Here is a 19,558-nt window from a genome sequence, read left to right as displayed (position 1 = left end):
TGGTCTACATAGTGAGTTCCAGGACAGTTGGGGCTACAAGGAGACCCTGTCTCAAAAAGACAAAAATAATAAATAAATAAATAAATAAATAAATGGATTAATTAAATGAGTTAAAATGATAGAGTCTGGAAGAAAAGCATCAACTATGACAAAATAATGAAAGTTTAGATTTGTGCATATAGTTTCTGAGTTGTCATAGCAAAATGTTTAAAAACAAACTTCAGATCTGATAGAAAGTAATGTTTGCTAGAAATTAGAAGTGGTAGACCTCCAGCCTGCTATAATTACAGATATGAATCCTTCCTGCACAAAATATAAGAAAACGTGATCACACACACACACACGCACACACACACAGAGGAACAGGCACCCCTGAGAATGGTTTCCTGATCACCTTTGCTGCCTTTGTGATTTTTTTATTGTTTATGTGGAGATAGGGTTTTATACTGTAGCCCAGGATGGCCGCAGCAGTCCTCTGCCTCAATCTCCTGAGTGCTCAAACCCACATAGGGGAACAAAGGTAAGAAAAGTTGCTTGAGTGGGAAAACAGTATTGGGGTACCCTTCAGCTTTAGCACCCTGGAGATTTCCTAGAAAGACTTTTCATCCCTTCTACCTGACCTGTCTGTCTGCTGCCCAAGCTCATGCCTCAGAAAGAAGTGACAGCTTGGTCAGCAGTGCTGCTAGGCTGGCACTCAAAGTCGAACTTGGAATTCTTGGTGGCTGTAGTAAAAGGCTCTCAGGGAAGTAAGGAGAGGAGGTAGCAATTTCTGTCTAAAAGCAAGAGAGGTGGTTTTTGTTTTACACAAGGACTCATAGCTGAGCTGCTGGGTCACAGGATGGATGGGAGTCATAGACACAGGATCCTAAGTCTCACTGTGGAGAAGGCTGCACTGTCCCCAGTGTCTGATGGAAATGAGAGGGTGAGGCGACAGCAATATCTCCAACAGCACTGCCTCCCTCCCTGCATTGTCTGGAGAGAAAGAAGCCCTGAGGTAGGCATCTATTATCTCTTTTGACAAAGGGATTAGTGTGGGTTGCAAGAAATTAACAGCTTTTTAGTTACCACAGAAATACTAATGAATGTTAGGACCAAGGATGTAAAGCAGGTAAAATAGGCCTTTCTCCGCCTCATTTCTCTCCCTTCATTTTTGATTTGCTGTTTTAAGATGATTTCTCTCTCCTGTCTCTGTCTCTGTCTCTTTCTCTCTCTGAAAAATTGAAATCAACCCCCATGCAGGTGTGATCTTTCTTCTTCAGGAATGACTCAGCTCATGGCTGTCTACAGTGTATGTCAGCAGAGAGAATGGAAACATCTTAGGAGTTAAAGTTTCTAGGTCACTACTTCCTGACCACTCTTATACTTGGATGTCTTTTCATGTCTTACAAAAGACTAGGGAAACTGGGCATGGAGGCACATACCCATAATCTGAGCATCCAGGATGCTGAAACAGGAGGCTCTCCAGTTTGTGGCCAACCTGGGCTATATAACCAGATAATACCTCAAAAACCAAAGTTTCAGGAAGTCTCTGAAGTGACAGGCCCGTTATTAAAGTACTACATGGCATTTGGTATAGGTTCTCCTGGATTAAAGGTGCCATGGCCAGATTAACTTGTGCATGTTAGGAGTTGGGAGGAAAGAGGAAGGGAAGAGAATCATACCTACCATGCACCAGGTATTGTGCTAGGAGCTTTATTACTAATTTAACAAGCATTTTAAAAAATTCTTTAACAGCCGGATGTGGTGGCGCACTCCTTCAATCCCAGCACTTAGGCAGAGGCAGGTGGATCTCTGTGAGTTCGAGGCCAGCCTGGTCTACATAGTGATTTCCAGGCCAGCTGGGGCTACTGGGAGACCCTGCCTCAAAAAGGCAAGCAAAACCCAAAACAAAAAAATTTTTTTTTCATTTTTGCTATGTAGCACAGGCTGGCCTCTAATTCATCATCTCTATGATCTTCCTGCCTTAGTCTTCCAAGTGCTGAGATTACAGACATTTACCTAGTCCCACCTAGTAGGTATTATACTTAGTTGGCACCTATTGTTGTATCAGGCATTGTCCTGTGTGCTATGATATAAATAAGAAGAAAGAGCTTACCCTCTAGTAAAGAAGATAGGCATTTTAAAACAAACTTTAAATTTTTGTTTGGCTATTTGAATAGTATGTTATAATATAGTCTGATAAGAGCCTGCAATAGAGGAATCATACAGTAGGAATATCTGACATTGACACATATCCAGGGACATCTACGTACAGATGATACAAGGGGAAAGGGCGGAAAGTCAGGAGGAAAGCTAAGGATGCGGTTCCTGGCTGAAGCAGTAGGACGGAACCTTGCAAGCCAAGGGTACAGCATAAGCACAGTCAGACTCCAAGAGAAAGCTGCCACTTGAGCTGAGACATAAGAAGTGATCTAGTGGGGCCAAGGCTAGAGATGGTTGCTGGACAGAAGGCCTGGGTACTGACTTGAGGGATGGTGGGCATGTCTGAGAAACAGGGGTTCCTAAGCAGCACATTTCACACTTTCTATTCACTCTTGACTTCACCAGCCTAGGAAAGGAGAGATTACGTGTGGGAATTAGCTCAGGTAATAAAAAGAGTGTTGTTTCTTGTGTATTTTAGAACACTGCAGAACTTACCTAGAAAGGAAGGAACCCTGGCAAAGTGTGATTAGATGCACAGGGCATACCTGGTCACAGATTTCCCAGCATTTCTGTATTCCACACATCCTTCACGTGTCACATGTTGGCATTGTACACACCACACTTTTGCACTTGTTCATCACCGTAGCTCAGTTTTTGTGGTGAGACATTCCCCTGGCTACATCTGGCCTATTGGCTCCACCCTGGAAGTTTACCACTTCTGCTTTGTTGAATTTGAACCAGAAAGAGGTCAGCCCCTCGTCTGACTGGTTTCATGCACCTGCCTTCTCATAACTAAGAAATATTTTGGCTTTTCTTTTTTCTTTCTAGAACTCAAGCAGACATTCCCAAACATTCTGAAGAAGGGTTACCTGGAGATTAGGAAGGACCACGACAGTTACTGGCAAAGCTGTTATGCAGAACTCTCACCTTACAGCTTATACCTCTACAGCCTCGACAGCAGCGGGAGCCAGAACCTGTATGCCACGTACCAGCTTTCACACTTCCAGAGTATATCTGTTTTGAGCAATCTTGAGGCCAGGATGGTAGATACTGTTCTCTATGACAACTCTCAGCTGCAACTGAAGGCAGAGTCCCCATGGGAGGCTTTGGACTGGGGACAGAAGCTCTGGGAAGTCGTGCATGCCACTGTGCCTGGCTATCTGGGACGGCAGGATGAGCTGGCAAATTCACCAGGGCTTGGTCATCATCATGTTGACTGTACACAGAACGTCTCTTTACAGAAGAAATCCAATGGGCTGCTGTCCTGCTCCCCTGTATTGGAAAGCCCCAAACAGTACGAACACATTCTCAAATCAGGGACACTGTACAGGCTTACTGTTCAAAACAACTGGAAGGCGTTTACATTTGTGTTGAGCAAGGCCTATCTTATGGCTTTTCACCCTGGCAAGCTAGACGAAGATCCCCTATTGAGCTACAATGTGGATGTCTGTCTGGCTGTACAGATAGACAATCTGGATGGCTGTGACTCTTGCTTTCAAGTCATTTTCCCTCAAGATGTCCTCCGCCTCCGAGCTGAGACCCGACAGAGGGCTCAGGAATGGATGGAGGCTCTGAAGACAGCAGCCAATGTGGCGAGGAGTTCTGAGCAAAATCTGCAAGTCACATTGAGGAACAAACCCAAGGATCAGATAGGTGGCCATGAGCTCCGGAAGAACAAGCGTCAGTCTGTGACCACCAGTTTCCTGAGCATCCTGACAACTTTGTCTTTGGAGAGAGGACTCACTGCTCAGAGTTTCAGATGTGCAGGTATGGAGCAAATTTTCATCCTAAAGCTCACTGACACATTCCCGGAACCTATAATTATAATTCACTTTTAAAGTGTCCTCTTAAGACAGTCATTGTTTTGTTTTTGTTTTTGTTTTTGTTTGCTTTTTTAAAGCATCTCTGTTTATAAAAAGCATGTCTTTTCCAAGAAGTTTGTTTGATTTAAAAAAAAAAAAATCTAAGCAGCATTGAGGAGGCTGAAGCGGGAGGATTACTATGAATTAGAGGCCAGCCTGGGCTGCATGAGTACCAGGTCTGCCAGTGCTACAGTATGAAATCTTGTCTCAATAAGACCGAACCAAACCAAATCAAATCTATCCATCCTAATACTCATTGGTAAAGTAAATAGAAGCTGCTGTGATGTACCTCATTGAATCAAAATGACTCGCCTAAGCCTACCCAGATTGGAATTTAGGCTTCCTGAGTCAGCCATGATTCCATTTCCTCTGCCTCCTTGAATAAAGGTCACTGTGACTGTGAATGTTCCCGTTTATTCCATGAGAAACATTTGGGTCTAAAGCAAACTACTGATACTCCTTAGGCAAGGCAAACATCCCTAGCTGGCAACTGTCATTGATCATGACTTTGTCAAATCCTGTTAAAGTAGAATCTAGAAAGTCCGCATTGAAAATAAATGTGGAGGTGGCTGCAAGAAGGGAAAACGATTGTTCAAAAGATGACTCCTGAGTCACCATAAGGGGAAGCCCAGAGCTTCTGGAACTGATATGTAAGGATGAAACACAAAGCGGACTGTAAGCCCAGCACTCTCAATCCTAAGCCCTTGCCACTTATCTTCTCTCCTCCCCATTCTCCTTGCCTTCTCCCAAACCAAAACAGAAAGAAGAAGGAAAAACCCTCCTTACCAGATCTGTTCATCTACTGTAGGCTAAATCAAACTGCTTCCTTTTGCTAAATCCCAAAATTTGTGATAATAACTTTACCATGAAGATAGATTAATTAGAAACCTGTTTGGGAAGTTTTGTTTTAAAAGATTTTACTTTATTTGAGTTATGTGTATATGCGTGTATATCTGGTGTGTATGGGGGGGTTATGTACACATGGCTGCTGGTGCCTTCAGAGAACAAAGGGGGGATCCCTCTGGAGCTTCAGTTACAGGCCATTGTGAGCTGCCCCACACGGTTACTGGAAACTGATCTCTAGTCCTCTGTAAGAGTAGTACATGCTCTTAACTGCTGAGCTGTCCCCCCCAGCCCCCTGATTGCAAAGTTTTTAATTCAGGTTTTTTTAATAGACTTCAACATAGTGTTTAAAAATAAACAAGAGGGGCTTGTGAGATGGCTCAGCAATTAAGAGCACTGGCTGTTCTTGCAGAGGACCCAGGTTTGGTTCCCAGCACCCACATGGCAGCTAACAACCATATGTGATTCTAATTCCAGGGAATCCAATGCCCTCTTCTGGCCTCTGCAGGCAGTACATGGCATGGGTATATCTACATACATGCAGGGAAAGCACTTATATACATAAAGTCAAAATAAGATAAATTTAAAGTGTTTTAAAATAAAAATGAGCCGGGCGTGGTGGTGCATGCCTTTAATCCCAGCACTCGGGAGGCAGAGGCAGGCAGATCTCTGTGAGTTCGAGGCCAGCCTGGTCTAGTGACTCTAGGCCAGCTGGGGCTACAGGAGACCCTGTCTCAAAAAGACCAAAAAAAAAAAAAAAAAAAAAAGAACAAGAAGCTCACCATCAGCCAAGAGCAGATTTTTTTTATAGTTTGTTCTTACTCCTGCATTAAAAAAGCTGAATGATAGTGAGCAAAATTAATAATAACCCACATTTGGAATTCAGTGTGGTTATGATGATCACATTTTCTATTGGAAAGTAATTCACTTAAAGGAGGATTATGTGCTTTATCCTCACTTTGCTCTGAGGGCCTCAGTGACTGTGCAGCAGAAACTTAAAGGAGGGATTGGAAAGATGAGAAACACTGAGCCAGAAAGGTATGGTGAACAGCTACAGCCGCTGCCCTTGGGAAGCTGCAGCAGGAGGATTACCAGTTTGAGGCCAGTGTTGGCTGTAGAGTGAGTTCCAGGCCAGCCTGGGATACAGAGTAAAACCATATCTTAAAAAAATAAACAAAAAAGAGAAACACTGGGAGAGATGGGAAACATTAAGCCACTTTAGAAGTCATAGGGTTGTGTGTATATGTATACATGTGTGACAGATCAGACTTTGTGTTGTTGAGTCAACCACCTACTTTTGGAAAGTGTTTTAAAATAAGAAGACATTAGTTTTTGCAAATTTTGTTTACCTTGTCTTAGTTTTGGCTGTTCAGAAATTAGTGACATTTCAGTGTCTCATTGGTGTATACATTCTGGTTCAAAATTCAAGGATTCAGCAATAACTTATGAACTGCTTACTGGGTAGACATCCTTGAATCAAAACATACTTCATCACAGAAACATATTGTTAGATTGGTGATAGTCATTAAATCTCTTGTTATTTATTGCAAGATGGGAGAATAGCTCACCCTTGACTTCAAGGTAATCCCTGGAGTATGTGAATTAAGAAAATTTGTGGTAAGAGAGTGAAGAAAGCCTCAAGTGCTCTGCAAGGGCTGCTGTTTAGTTGTCATTAATTCATCTTGCTCCAAGTTTGTTTCCTGATGGAGTGTGCATTGCCCATGTTCTGTACTGCCTTGAAGTGTTGTTAGCACCCAGAGGAAAGGGAATGTTAGGAGAGCAAGCCCACTCCCACCCAACGATTGGAGAAATAAAAACTAGAAAAGACAAAGAGAGGAAAGGAGGCGGGGAGAAGGAAGTTAAGTAGAAAAGAGGAAAAGCATTACATAACGGGCAGGAATAGAACTTTCTGGCAGCTGGATTCAGTTCCATGTGATAAGATGCCTCCCTTGCGGTCTAAATTTGGCACTCATTAAATTTGACTGGTTTTGATATTGGGGGAGTGTTAGGGAAGCCAGAGATAGGAGTAGCAAGCCTACCATTCATTTGCTCTGCTCAGCTTTAGCTTTCATGCTTTCATTTGGAGCTCCAGTGGAGTACGGTGGGTTTCTAATTTGTACTGGGGAAAACTCTAATTTATAGATATGTATATATAATGTATAATGCAGCACATTTCAAAGTAAAACCAACTCTGTTTCATTGCCTCTCAAAGTATTGTATTCAATTGCTTTATGATGTGGAGCACACAGTCCTGCTCTCTGTTCATAATACCAAACGTGGAAGGAATACTGGTTTCTTGTCTCAGAGTGGAATAACTATGTGTCCTGTAGGGGGCAGAGTCTCAAAAGAAAAAGGGGGAAAAACTTGTTAAGCAAACCTCTGAATGTTTTTTAAATCAAAGATTATTATAGCAGGTGGATGTTTAAACAGTGACCTGTGTTTCTTGTAAGCACAGTTAATTTAAATCACCCTGCTCTGCCTTTCTGTGTACCTATGTCGTCCTCATGACAACAAAGATTCCATGAAAAAGCCAGTTGTGTACTGTGTATGCCTTCTACACTGTCAAAAATGTCCATTACTTTGGGCTTTGTGTATTTTTTTGAGGAGTAGATTCACAGACTTTCCTGGCTTTATTGTGTTTCCTTAGACTATAGGTTTTTAATGTCTGCGGAATCCCTCCCCCTTTAAATATTTTGGATGAATAAACTTTAACAGTAGAAGGTTGCCTGAGTAGCTCTTTATTCTGATGTCACTTAGTTACTATTCAGAAGAGCCACAAATGTTGACATTTGCATCTCTAAAATAGTTCAATTGGCCTTATTTCACCAAATTCTTTCTCTAAGTGAAGAATTTTCTATATCCCTTAAATTTTAAAGAGCTACTACAGAGAAAATGCAGCATGACCATCGCAAAATGCCTGAGGTTATGGTTTTGAAACTGTATGCCAGTACATAACTGCACATTTCTAAGCACATGCTGGGACTTAGGATGGTTATATCTGATTATGTGTGATGGTTGTATAGCTTCCTCTCCAGCTTCACTGCTTAGGAAGCTCTTGCCACAGACACCTACTTTGTGCCTGCCTCCCAGGAGGGCCCCTCCACTTCTAGTCCTACTTCGTGACATCTGAGAACAACATTCCTAGACTCATTTTATCATTTATTATTTGACCAGAAACTTGGGTATGCCTAGAGCTAGTGCTTCAGAAAAGTAGATGTGGCTGGGTGTGGTGGCACACGCCTTGAGTCCCAGCACTCAGCACTCGGAGGCAGAGGCAGGCGGATCTCTGTGAGTTCAAGACCAGCCTGGTCTGCATATTGAGTGTCAGACTAGCTGGAGCTATATAGTGAGATTTTGTCTCAGAAAAAAATAAAAAGAAAGAAAATTTCCAAATTTCTTTCCCTTCTTCTCATGCCCCTCCACCCCCCCGAGCTAGCACAAGAAAGAAAGAAAGAAAGAAAGAAAAGAAAAGAATAGATATGCCCCCCATCCTGTCTCAAAAAGACCAAAAAAGGAAAGAAAGAAAAGAAAGAAAGAAAGAAAGAAAAGAAAGAAAGAAAGAAAGAAAGAAAGAAAGAAAGAAAGAAAAGAAAAGAAAAGAAAAGAAAAGAGTAGATATGCCCCCCATCCTCATGAACTTGTAGCTGGCTAGGGAAACCAAGTTGTTTACCAAATTATCACCATGGTAACTGTCAATCACAACCTTAACAAGACCACAGAAATGAGGCCCACATACCAGATTCCAGACCTGTCACAGGTGGTTCCAAGAAGAACTATAAATAATTGCAGATCTTCATTTGTTTTTGATCTATGGAAAAAAAGGTACTTGACAAGGTTGAGCTTCATATTTGATTGTGAAATCACAGAATGTTCTTGAAGAGAGGAGCTCATGCTGGATAAGATACAGCAGAACTGTTAATTTGGGGGTGCTTTAATATGGCTTTTGAGGAACTCCAATGCCATAGAAAATGAGGTGTGCTTTAGTGAAATTATGGACTGGAATTCAAAATTACATTTGACAATGGGGAAACTGTGATGCTGAAATATTAATGCTTAAAATATGATTATGCAGCTTATTAAAATATTTATGAAGTGCATACCTATAAGTGGCTCTAAACTTGGTTATTCATAGCTACTGTATAAATTATATAAGGCAGCATCCCTGTTTTCTGTAGGCATTTGACATGTGCATCCACATGTTTACACTTAACAGATACATGGTTTTCTTGGCATTAGCACACACAGTAATTTCCCAGCAATCAAGAATCCTGGTAGCTGAACACAGTAATCAAAGAGCATGCAACTTGTTTATAGGTATGACAGAGATGCAGAGCTCACCTTCCAGTGTTCCTTGTGTGACTGGCTGTTTTGTAGTCTGGAGGTGACTCTGATGACCCACTCTGGGGTCATGCTCCTGAGTCAGAACTGAAGTTGAACTCAGGACAGGAAGATCAGTGGGCCTAAGGAGAGCCTTCCACCATTTTTGTGCTTCTGTTTTTATAATTTTACTCCCTCTGCTGCTGTTTAACCTCTTGGGACTGCTGTTGGTAATTACATGTCTCTGGCATTAAGAGCTTTTGTTTTCCTTTTTCTTCCCCTCTAGCCCTCGGGAGGGGTAAACCCAAAGGGGGGAAAAGTTTTGCTGTGAATTCTTCAGCCATTTAGTGCAAATTCCTGTAATTACTGGCATTGTGTCCTCTCTGAATGGCACATAATACAGCAGAAGCCATTCCTAATTGAGACCTTACAGGAGGTACAAATCCCCTCTTTGTTCAGCCTGACAAATTAGTGCCAGAAAGTGGCAGGGTCCGAGTGGGAATCAAAGGCAAGAAACACAAAGATGGAACTTAAGGCTACAGTAATAACCCTCTCTTGTCCTGAAGGGAAAAAAGTAATGACCAATGAAAAATGAAGGTTTTTTTGTTATAAATTCCCTTGACATGACAGCACCTCGGGGCTGCTCTATTTATTTAGCAAAAGTGATTAAACAGTAATACAACAGGGCGGCCCATTGTTTCCCTAGGCGCCCCCATCTCACAGACCCCTGTTGCCTTGGCTAATTGATTGACAATGAACCTCTGAAAAAGAAGTAAGTTGTTAGGACCTGGGATGTCAGAGCATCCCTCCCTCCCTCCTGTGTCTCAGTATTTGGGTTTCATTTTTGTTTGAATTGCACTTTAGTTTCTTTTTGTCCCACCTTACCCCTTCTTTCTCCTTCCCTCTCCTTTGCCTTAGTTCTCTTCGTGCTTTTTCCCCCTCTGACATTGATAAACAAGCAGAGGAGAGTTAGAATTGTACAGGCTTTGGAGAGATTTATCCTTGGAGCCAACTCCTCCCTCCCCCTCCCAGGGTAGGGCAGACCCATATGAGGAGAGAAAGGAGGCAGGGGAGTGATTCCTGGTGCTTGATGGCCAAAAAGTGTTTTTAATGTGTCGGAATGGCTGTCTGAAATTAGTCTTTGCTCAAGATTTTTCTCTGAAATTCCTTGGTGAACTCTCCCCCCACCCCCCGTAAAATTCCGCACACAAATAATATCTACATGTTGGAGGGAGGGGGAAATTGTGAGCGAGAAACAAAAACTCCGATCTTTGGTCTCCCTTCAGTTCCCAAGAAACCAGATTACTTGAGGATCAAATCTGGCTGTTTGTGGTGTAACTCAGTACCCCAAGGATGCTGTGAGCTGTGGGAAGATGACCAAAGGCCTCTAGGCAGATAATTAATAGCCCCTGGTTATATATGCTCAACTGCCTAAGCTGAAGATAAATCCCTAATTTAACTGTTACAGCTGCAAAAACAAATCATTTCAAGCCCCTAGGAAAGCAAAATATATTAAACAAACAGTATCGACCTTGTTAATGCCACATGGCATTTCATGTGATAAATGAGGGAATATTTCTGGTAAATGCCTGCTTTATGACACCATTTAGACATAAAGGATACCTTCACCCTAGCAATACAAGCATCCCTGATAGAAAGTACGGGGAGGCTCATTATTCATTAAGTAGCTGCCAGTTTGGAAGTAAGCAATATTTCTGTGTTGGGCTTCATTAGTTACTTATTGACCTTGAAGTAAATCGTGTGAAGTGGTAATTGTTGAGAAAGAGAGAAAATGAATTCTGGAACTGATTGTATATGTGAGTGTATGGAAAGACTGGTCCCCTGGTTTCCAAGTATGAAATAGACTGGTTGTATATTATGTGCTTGGAAAAAAGTACAGCAGTTCTAGGGAGGGACAAAATTTGTTTTCATTCCCATGTGAAAAATTAGAGGGTCATTTGGTGTCGAAGTGGCAGGTCTTCTGAGGAAATGAAGATGGAAACAAGAAGAGGACATTTTCCTTTGTGTTTCCAATTCTTATTCTTACTTTCAGAGTTCTCTCCCCTTTGGTAGGAGTAATAATAAGGTGAAGATGTATTTGATTTAGTGAATAGGCAGGTAGAGACTTTGAAGAAAAACAATGAAGAAAAATGCAGCTGTGCCCCAGCGCATAGCAACAGCTTAGATGAATGAGGATTGCTTAATATGTTGTTGGTTTGTCATACTGTGTTGTCTAGTCATTTTGGTATTGTTTGGTTTGTTGTCTCTTATAGGAAGGAGAAATTGCTAGGGTGTGTGTGTATGTGTGTATGAATGGCTGAATTTTATTTCCCTAATCTTGACTATGACAATGATGACCATAAAGAGGTTGCTGGTAGTAGAAAGTGGAGTTTTCATTTAGCTATTCACTTCAACAAATATTTAGAGGGGGAAAAAACCCTGAGCATTTATTAACTACCTTATGTGTATCTCACATGTTCTGCTCTGGTCCTTGGGATACACAGACAGGAGTGAGTTATAGGCTATGCCCTTTAAAATTCTATAGAAACCCCTTCCCTAAAAAGGGGTATAAAAGGCTTGAAGGGGATGCTTGGGTGGCCACTGACTTGGAAACCATTGTAGCCCTGTCTCTGCATATGCTGGAGAATTCCTGTTTTAGTGTTCAAGCTAAAAAGTTAAAGTGGTCCTTTGCTTTTTATACCATTTTAAATTTTGTCCTTATATTTCACATAGAGTTAAACTCCAAGAAATTATCCTTGGCTTTAATTATATATGGCAAAGATAATATTGTTTGTTCATTATATAGTAGATGCTTTGTGAGACAAAAGAGAAGAATAGTTATGGTCTGGAACATCTAGAACTTTGTAGGCAGGTTGAGGATGTGCAGAGGAAAACGAGGGATGCTAGACATTAGGTCAGGCCTCTGCTATGTAGTGCTTGATGTTTAGAAAAGCATTTACCCTAATCCCCAAGACAGAGAAATTTGCATTATCAGAGATTATAGTCATGTTGTTTTGTGAATGATTGGCAGTTTTGCACAAGAATTGCTGACTAATAGGTCCATCTCAGCCTGTGGGTTGCCAGTGAAGATGCAGGATAATAATGAGAAATAGCAATTTAGCAGTTCAGGACAAAGGTTGGAGTCTTCTGCCTGGGCTTCCAGTTCTGCTACTTGCTAAGTGTGTCATCCTGGACAGTTGACTTCACCTCTATATACCATCATTTTCTCATCTCAAATGTTAGAACATAATAATCACATCTACCTTATTACTTTGTAGTACAAATAAACTGAATTAAGGCCTTAGAACAGTACACATAGTAAGGCTACCTATTCCTAATATTTGCCTACCTATGACAGTAATTACCTGGATAAAGATCACAAGTAAGCAAACATAGCAAAATTACAGCTACTACAAAACTGGGTTGAACTGCTAATATGCAGAACGACAGAACTGAGATTCTGAAAGAATGACCCAAAATAAATGAGGTTTAGAGTAATAGATACTTAGTCCTGTACTCAGATTCAGAAAATTAATTGCAAAGATGGAAGGCAAAGGAACCTTGACTTAACAGCAGCCTGTGTGGATATACAAATGAGGTAACTGGAAGTCAACTTTAGGCCTGCCCTGGCTCCATCGAAAGCATTTCTATAACTGAACCCAAAAGAAGAACTAGCACAGTGGGCGAAGACACCTGCTGCCAGGCTTGTTGACCTGAGTTTGATCCCCAGAATCCACATGGTGAAAGGAAAGAACAGACTCTAGCAAGTTGTCCTCTGAACTCCACACTTAGACTGTGGTCAACCCCCCCACATGTGAATACATAAACAAAATACACATAAATAAAATGTTTGTTTTTTAAAATTTTATATAAAATATTTTTACAGTGAGGAGGAGGAGGAGAAGTAATCCCTTAATGATCTCTCTCCTGGCCAGATCATATCTGGAATTTTCAGTTATAGATGCTGTTTTTAAAGAACAAACATCCACATCTGTGACGTATAAGATAGCAAAGGTACCAAAATCATAGTATTCACATGTCACTAGAAGACGGAGGACATAATGCTATCTCCACATAATTGAAAGTTACCACTTACAGAATAGGTCTACCTAGACTAATTCCATTTGACCAATGTAACAGAACTATCTAGAGTGGGTTGGACTTCCCATGGCTAAGGGTGAAGGTGAGCAGAATAGGAAGAGGCCTGACTGATGGGACTGGAAAACCTGGAATTTCAGACCTTGAGATACTTAACCTATCTGATTGAGAGTTTTCTCACCTGCAAAGTAATCAGACATATTAATTCACCCCTGCTGCAAGTGTGGGTTGAGCCCCTACTAAGTCCTGAGTATTGTACTTGAGGCACAAAGAAGAAGACAATCATATTACATGTTCTCAGAGGGTATAAAGAATTGGAAACCAAACAAGTAACTATTCTGGCATATTTTGGAGGGAACAATTTTGCTCTGTAGTCTCCTTTATGTTTCGTCCTATGATTCTTGGAATGTCTATAGAAGATTAGAGAAAATGAGATTAATATCTTCCATTTAAATCTCATCTAATAAGTAATACCTTTTTTTCTTTTGCAAAGAAAACTTAGGCCAGTAGGAATATCAATCAGGTAAAAGACAGGAGATAGAACTCCTTTTCCTGGCTCTGATGTCTCTTACTGTATAAATTACTTTCTATACTTTTTAGAGTCTAAGTTTCTATGACTAAGGGAAAAAAAATCTTAAAAATATATGGTTAAGAAGTATATGAGTACACACTGTAATAGTGATGTGGGTCTGGGGAAGAAGAAGAATATTATTATATAATTTGTATTTAAACTATCTCACTTCCTCAAATTCAAAGAGATTTGATCACTTTATATAAGTAGGCCGTTTGATTTTATAGGATATAAATTTGCCTTTTTGATTTATTCCTGGAATTTTCATCACAGAAGTCACATGTACCTCTTTGATATGTTTCAGAAGAAAAAAATCATTTTGAATTTCAGAAGATACGGATCTTTTGATAGACCTTCCTGAACTTCATAGGCCATAGCTGTGCTCTTTTTTTTTTTTTTTTTTTTTTTTAAGCCGTTCATTTCTCCGAGTCTTTGTTGCTATACTTTGGTCTGGAAAGTTCTTGTCCCTTTTTGTAGCTTCCTTTTTGGCTAACATTGTTCTCATCACATGTTCATTTCTGGTTAAACTTCTGAAGAACGTGTTAATGCACCATTGGACTCCACATTGAGTTAAAAGTTTCTATTTACTGACTTTCCCTGGGAGAGAAATTGGTCTAGTGTGGTTTTAGGATAGACTGGAAAGGTCAAGATCCTCCTTAATTTCTACCTAGGATCTTTAAAACTTGCGAGCTTTTCATGGACCCCTGAGAGTAAGCTCTTACTTGAGACACTTTCTAAAATCCACTGCACTGCCCAAAGCACAAATGTACTTAAGTAGAAAATTGCCTTTTTTTTTTTTTCCACTCAAGGAAGGCCTTGCTATCTAGCTCAGACTGGCCTTGAACTTGTAATCCTTCCTTGGCCTCCCAAGTGCTGGGATTACCCAGAAAAACTTGCCATTTTAAAAATGCATCTCTAGATAAGGAAATTTAACTTACCAATACCAATTTATTTTTTGCATTAATATTTTATCCAATTATTCACTTACTTGAGAAACATGGATCACATACAGTCCCAGAAATTGAGGTGGGGGGGTGATCGAAAAGTTAATTTTGTAGTAGGAAATATGACTTTATGTCTGTATATCTTCACACCTTGGAATATGTTAACATTGAAAATGTTATAATTAAATCAAATCAATGAAAAAACAAAGAATACCAAATTCCTCTTATTTTAGATGAAATAAGGTGAACCCTAAGATCAAGGCAGGTAGCCAGTGTGAATGTTTTAGTAGTGAGTGGCTCTGGATTTAGTTCTGTATTGTACTTGGTTGAAACCTTCTGAGTCTAATAAATCTTTCATATCCTTGAAAGATTTGTTTTTTACCCCAAGTCTTTCTTGACCAACTCTGCCTCTGTTCCTTCCCTCACTCTAATGCCCCAGGTAAAATTAGACATTACTTTTCACAAGCCCAACCTGTCTACTCCCGTGAACTTCTGCCATGGGTCTATGACTTTGTGTTTCATTTTTGGGAGTGCAGGATCTCAGTACCAGTGTGTCTACCCCAAGATCTGTCATAGTGTCCTTTACTATTTATTAGCAGCATCATGAGTGTAATATGGGACAGGATAGCTTGTCCCATCCTATGACCTGTTGAAGTCAGAAACCCTGAGACTTTTTTAAAAAAAATATTTATTATTTTGTGTGTGTGTGTTTTTTTATTTTTTTTGCATGTATGTAAGCTTACCCATGTCGTGCAATGCCCATAGAGGTCAGAAGAGGACATCAGATCCCCTGGAACTGGAGTTATAGCCAGTTGTTAGCTGACATATGGGTGTTGGAACTCAAACACTGGTCCTCTGCAAGAGCAGTGAGTGCTCTTAATCATGGAGCTTTCTCCAGTCCCAGAAATCTTGAGATTTTTTTACAAAATTTTCAATGAACTTCAACGCACACAAAGTTTGAGAAAGTACTGGCCTAGTCCATTGAATATTCTTTCATTTTTCTTTTTGAGACAGGTTCTCCCTATAGCCCCAGCCTGTCTAGAACTCACTATGTGGACCAGGCTGGCCTTGAACTCACAGAGATCCGCCTGCCTCTGCCTCCTGAGTGCTGGGATTAAAGATCTGCACTACCACACCTGGCTTGGAATGTTCTCAGTGGATAAATCAAGTCATATAGTTTAGTTTTCTCTAGGTTATGTAAGCACATTCCTTTAAAGTATTTCTTCTGCATGTGTTAAACATTTTAACTATGAAGACATTAATCTGAAAAACCTCCAGGTTTCCATGTTGTCCTTAAATTGTGGAAATGTCAATGATATTCTGACAGGGTTCTGTGTAGTGGGGAGTACAGAAAAAACAAGGGAGCAGTTCTAACCCTGTACCTACAGTCTGGCTTCATTTTGTCTGAAAAGCATATTTAATATTTGAATTTTGAGGTGGCCTTTTCTCTCCTCTATGTTATTTGCTACCAGTTAGGTCATCTCTCACCTAGATGAGCATGTGGTCCTCTAGTCTTGCACTCAAATTTCTCCCAAGTTGTATGTCAGTTGTAATGAGTGTGAACTGTTAACATTCAGATTGGCCCATAGTCCTCTGTTTACAACTTTGCATTTGCATCCCACTTTTTTGGCTTGAGCTTCAGCATCCTCAGGATTCTGGCTTACCTCTTAGGTTTCCATTGCCTTCTCCCTTTTCCCTTGCCTAATTTCTAGCACCAGATTCACTCTTTTCCTCAAAAGTTGTACCTTCCCCCAAAGCTTTTAAATATTCCTTTTCCCCTCCCTGAAAGATCACTACCCCCACCACTACTGTGATTCACTTTTTAGGTCAATACTTAGATGCTACTTCCTCAAGAACACCTTTGCAAACCTTTAAACTGCTTAGGACCTATTAAATTCCCTCTACTATAATGCTGGCTTAGAGTCCCTTGCTCTACCACTATTTATAATTGAGATTATATGTTTCTTGTGTAATTGTTTGCTTAATGTGTGTCTCCCCTACTTGGCTGCCAGATGCTGTCCTGGCAAGGTTTTGTTCCTTGCCATCTGCCTAGCTCTGCATCTGGTACACCATTGGTACATACTGAGTACTTCTTTCTACTAATCTGTCCTGAGCCTTCCTTCTGGACTCCCATCACCAAGTGCGCTGCCTTTGCATCTTTTCTAGGGATCTCAGGTAGGAGTCATCTGCACATAAATTGACCTGTTTTCTACTCTACCATCTAGATTATTTAAAACTATTAATAGATGATGGGTCTAAAACTTACTCCTGTGAAACTAGTTATGATCTTGTATCTTGCAGGTTTCTAGGATGTTTTGGGAGTAGGGATTATATGACCTCTCAGAGCCTTTTGATATGCTAATATGAGGGATAAGTATGCAATACTGACAAACTTACTTAACCAAAATACCCTCTTAGCAGACTAGACTATGAGTTATGACCCACCACTCTGGGAACAGCATTATCAGAGTTTGACATATTTGCATATATTCTGTTTCAACCCCTGTCCTAGTTCGTTTCTCCATTGCTGTGACAAAACACTCTGACCAATACCAACTTGGGGAGGAAAGGGTTTATTCGGCTTACATCTCCCAGGACATAGTTCATCAATGAGGGAGCCCAAGGTAGGAATTCAGGACAGGAACCTGGAGGCAGGAGCTGAAGCACAGGCAATAGAGGAATGCTGCTTACTGGCTTGCTCCCCTGACCCATGCTCAGCCTACTTTCTTGTACAACATAGGCCCACCCATCTAGGGGTAGCACACCCACAGTGGGCTGGGGCCTCCCACGTCACTCAGTAATCAAGAAGGTACTCCACAGACACGGCCACAGGCCAGTCCAATGGAGGCAATTCAGCAATTGAGGGTCTCTCTACCTAGGTGGGTCAAGTTGACACTAAAGCGATCCAGCACAACCCGAGTTGTGCACTGCAGTTCAGTCACGGCATTAAGCTAACGGATGCCTCAGTCCTTCATAAGACTGCTCCCATTTCACATACTAACTACAGTTTTACAAGGTTACCAGGCCACCGTCACTCTAGCTAAAAACTCAGAGGTCCCCAGAATCCACTCAGGTCTGATAATTTGCTAAAACAAGTCATAGAACTCTAGGAAGTGCTATACATACAATTACCATTTTATTGTAAAGGATATGTATCAGGAACAGCCAAGCTTGAGAGAATGTTTCCTTGTGGACTCAGGGTACATTACCTTCCCACCACATGATGTGTTCATAGTGAGGAAGCTCCCCTGAACCTCCATACTGAGTTTTTGTAGGAATTCCATTATGTAGGTAGAATTGATTAACTTACTGGTCACAAGTTTGAACTCAATCTTCAGCCCTCCTTCTCCCTAGAAGTCAGGGTGGTTCAAAGCCCCAACTCTCTGGTCACTTGGCTGTTCTTTCTAGTGACCAACTCTCTTTTGAAATGTTGAGTGGCCCACTATGAGTCACCCATTACTACAAACACGGGTATGATTTAAGGGGCTCATAAACTGCAAAGATATTTGTATCATTTGGGAGAAATTCCAGGTGCTTTAGAAGCTCTCACAAAGGGGATGAAGTAGTACAGGATGTTGAATGGGCCATTTCTAAAACCCAAATGGCACTTGGCTAGATATGTGGTTTCTCCTCAGAGGAGACTGAAGAGGCCTCAGGCATACACCTGTTCCGAGTTTCCGGTCAGCTTCCAAGGGCACAGCTTCCAACACTGTAGCTACCTGGGGAGGGAAATTTTTGGTGGTATTTTCCTGGGTGCTCCTGGCATCCAAAAGCTTCAGAGGCAGGCTAGAACCTGCTCCACTCTAGGCTGTCCAGCTTGCTGCAGCTCCCCAGGGCCCCAGCTTCTCTAACCCACATACCACTCTCAAATTTTGCCTTAAAAATATAGGGTCTTTGCTTTTTAATGGATAAGAAATAATCAGCAAAATTAATTTTTTCTATTACCTTTAAAAAAATTAGTCTATTGTGTACTACTTCTACACTAGAACTAGCTTCTTAGTTCTAATCCTGAAGCAATTCCCAGGATGAAAAAAATCACATTCTAGCCAGCTATATACCAAAGTTTATGTCTTCCTCAAATTTTTTTCAGTAAAGTCAGTAAATCATATGGGGTTGAACAGAAGCCTTACTGAAAATTACAATCCTTTCAAATTACCAGGCCTGCGCCTCTGCTCAGAGGAATAGACTTAGCTTGAAAGTCTTGTTTTCTTTCTCCATTGTCATCAATAAAGATGTTCTTCTCAAACTCCCAGCTATTAGAGACCACACAAAATAATAGACACACCTGACGTGCTGGCTGGGAGGCATCCAGACTCAGCAGGTAAGTAATGAATTAGGAGTGCAAAAGCTTGGTGCTCTGCTTGCCACCCTGCCTCTGACTCCCTATACAGCCTTAAACCAGCCTTTCCAGTCTTGTGAGTCAGCATCTTCCACACTCTGTCCTGAGAGAATGTTTAACTGCTTTGACTGTATACAATTCAGATGTTATAAAATACTAGCTGAACCAAAAGTCATATATCTTAATTCAACAATATTATGCATCAATGTACTTTTGGCCAGAAAATATGGAGAGGTTCTCCCAAGAATGTCTTAGATAAAGAGAACTCTTTTTGTAGCCTAACAATGAATGGGTCATCCTTGGGAAAATGATGCTCCTCATCCATTGTTAGGATGAAGAATTTTAATTTGAATAAAAGAAGCTTGATATTACCAAAGTTTCCTGGCACCCTCCTAAGCCTAACTTTCCCATATGATCCTTTATTTCCCAATAATCTTTTTAA

General features: G+C 40.9%; 1 protein-coding gene across 5 annotated transcripts in view; it reads left to right on the top strand.

The window, feature by feature from the left end:
• Positions 1 to 19,558, top strand: part of Plekhm3 (pleckstrin homology domain containing M3) — a 188,329-nt gene that overhangs the window by 40,527 nt on the left and 128,244 nt on the right. For all 5 annotated transcript variants that reach the window (XM_008846201.3, XM_008846202.3, XM_029569899.1 and 2 more), the window contains exon 3: positions 2,971 to 3,909. In XM_008846201.3, coding sequence (XP_008844423.1) covers positions 2,971 to 3,909 — 939 coding nt within the window. The remainder of the gene's footprint in view (positions 1 to 2,970; positions 3,910 to 19,558) is intronic.

The sequence above is a fragment of the Nannospalax galili genome, unplaced genomic scaffold, assembly GCF_000622305.1.
Source record: "Nannospalax galili isolate Female #2095 unplaced genomic scaffold, S.galili_v1.0 scaffold281, whole genome shotgun sequence".
Classification (NCBI taxonomy): domain Eukaryota; kingdom Metazoa; phylum Chordata; class Mammalia; order Rodentia; family Spalacidae; genus Nannospalax; species Nannospalax galili.
This window is presented reverse-complemented; position numbering and strand designations above follow the sequence as displayed.